This window comes from Buceros rhinoceros, unplaced genomic scaffold (genome assembly GCF_000710305.1).
Source record: "Buceros rhinoceros silvestris isolate BGI_N320 unplaced genomic scaffold, ASM71030v1 scaffold22695, whole genome shotgun sequence".
Lineage (NCBI taxonomy): Eukaryota > Metazoa > Chordata > Aves > Bucerotiformes > Bucerotidae > Buceros > Buceros rhinoceros.
The window spans coordinates 17,662-19,509 of record NW_010414885.1 but is presented as its reverse complement, the minus strand read 5'-3'; the positions used below and the strand labels follow the sequence as shown (position 1 = coordinate 19,509).

At 45.0% G+C, this 1,848-nt stretch overlaps 1 protein-coding gene across 1 annotated transcript in view; it reads left to right on the top strand.

The window, feature by feature from the left end:
- The window catches only part of SUV39H2 (suppressor of variegation 3-9 homolog 2 (Drosophila)), a gene marked incomplete at its 5' end in the record, with an annotated part of 6,848 nt that extends 5,000 nt beyond the window's left edge, over nt 1-1,848 (top strand). The window contains 2 exons of the mRNA XM_010137246.1: nt 357-486; nt 1,651-1,848. Coding sequence (XP_010135548.1) covers nt 357-486; nt 1,651-1,760 — 240 coding nt within the window. The remainder of the gene's footprint in view (nt 1-356; nt 487-1,650) is intronic.

The window sequence follows — 1,848 nt, the reverse complement described above, 5'->3', positions numbered from 1 at the left end:
TAGGGAAATACTTACCTCTGAATGTAGCTCTGATTGGTTTCTTTGCCATCTTTTTTCTTGTCACCTTCTGAAGGTACCATGTTTATAGTTTTGATAGACTGTTGCGTATTAGTGTAGCCTGCGTACTGTGTAAAGCTTGCCTTCTTGAAAGGACTCGACTCTAAGCTATGAACATTCTCCTTTAACGCTATTTCAAGAACGTCATTTGTTGATTTCAGAAGGTAACTCAATTTGACTTCTGTCAGTGAGAGAAGAACCAGTTCTTCCTTTCCTGTGACCTTGGTTTACTTAAACACTTCTGTGAAACTTAGCACATGTTTTTCTTAACAGAAGCTGTGTTCATTTTTGCATTACAGTGTGATCCAAATCTTCAAGTCTTCAATGTGTTTATTGATAACCTCGACTTGCGTCTTCCTCGAATAGCACTGTTCTCTACACGAACCATCAAGGCTGGAGAAGAGCTAACCTTTGACTACCAGATGAAAGGTCTGCAGATTTTAACAGCGTTCGCGTGGAGGTTTGGGGCACTGCTGGGTTTTGTGGCAGCCTGACTGACAATAGCATTTTAGGCTGGGCACTGCATCGCCCTGACATGGCTCTCTGAATTCTAGAGCAGTCGTTGCTCACTGACGTGTAGTGCAGACAAGATCACACCTGGAAGCTTTTGCATGCACTTCTAGTACGTCACCTCCTTCAGCACTGCGAGCTCACAGCATGGGATGTGCTTGGAAGGTCTGACGAGGCAGATCATTTTGACGGTTTGTCATGGGAATGCTCAAAGGAATGGCCAGGCTGCCATTAAAAAACGCTTTCGTTTCTGCCAATTGGCATTTCAGGTAAACTGAAATGATCTAAGTGATCTGCTGCTGGTAGTTGCAAGGACAGCTGTGACGGCTAAGTGGCCTAAGGCACCATAGGTTTCTCTCTGGATTCCGGTGTCCGTAGGCCTCAGCTGTGGACACAGGTCCTATGGTACAGGACATAAGAAGGACAGTCCAAAGTTTACTGTTGTTTTGCTGGGTTGGATACACTGATCATTGTGCAGGCACTTCAGGAAACAAAGTTCTTGGTGAAATACTATCGGTTCTTTGGTAATTAAGGAAGCAGTTTTTTACAGTGAGAACCATTATTCACTGGAACAACCTCTCCAGGGATGTGGTGGGGTCCCCATCACGTGATTGTACAGGGTGCTACTTAATCTCATCTAGGCTCCCGCTCCCACAAGAAGTCGGATCAGATGAGGTCCCTTCCAACTTGGGCTGTTCGATGATTTGTTGATAATCCATCTCCCATTTGGTGTTCAAGGCCAGGTCAGATGCGGCTTTGAGCACCTTGGTCTAGGAAAAGGTGCCTCTGCCCATACCGGGGGAGTTGGAACTAGATGATCTCTCAAGGTCCCTTCCAACCCAACCATGTGGATCATATGGTTACGGACCTGAGGGCTAGAGTTTGAGCTGTGGGTTCTGTTACGTGTGCCAGGTGTTGTGTGAATAGTTGTACTGTGGGTGCCAGTAGAATTTGAGCGTAGCTTCATGCACAGTTCTTCTTAAGAACTGGGGTGGTAGAGGGCTTTTTGAAGCCGTTTGAATACCTAGCACAGTTTCAGGCTGTCTTTTAAAACTTCCTCGTTTGTGTTTATCTCTGTCACAGGTTCAATAGATCTGACTTCAGACTCTGCTGATGGTCTCAGCCCATCCAAAAAGAGGATCAGAACTGTCTGTAAATGTGGAGCAGTGTGTTGCAGAGGTTATCTCAACTGAGTCGAGTATCTGAAGTCACAAATTCTTTGTTCTCTTTTAAATGTGTTTCAAGAAGACTCTTCTTTCACACATGTTCAAGTATTCTTAC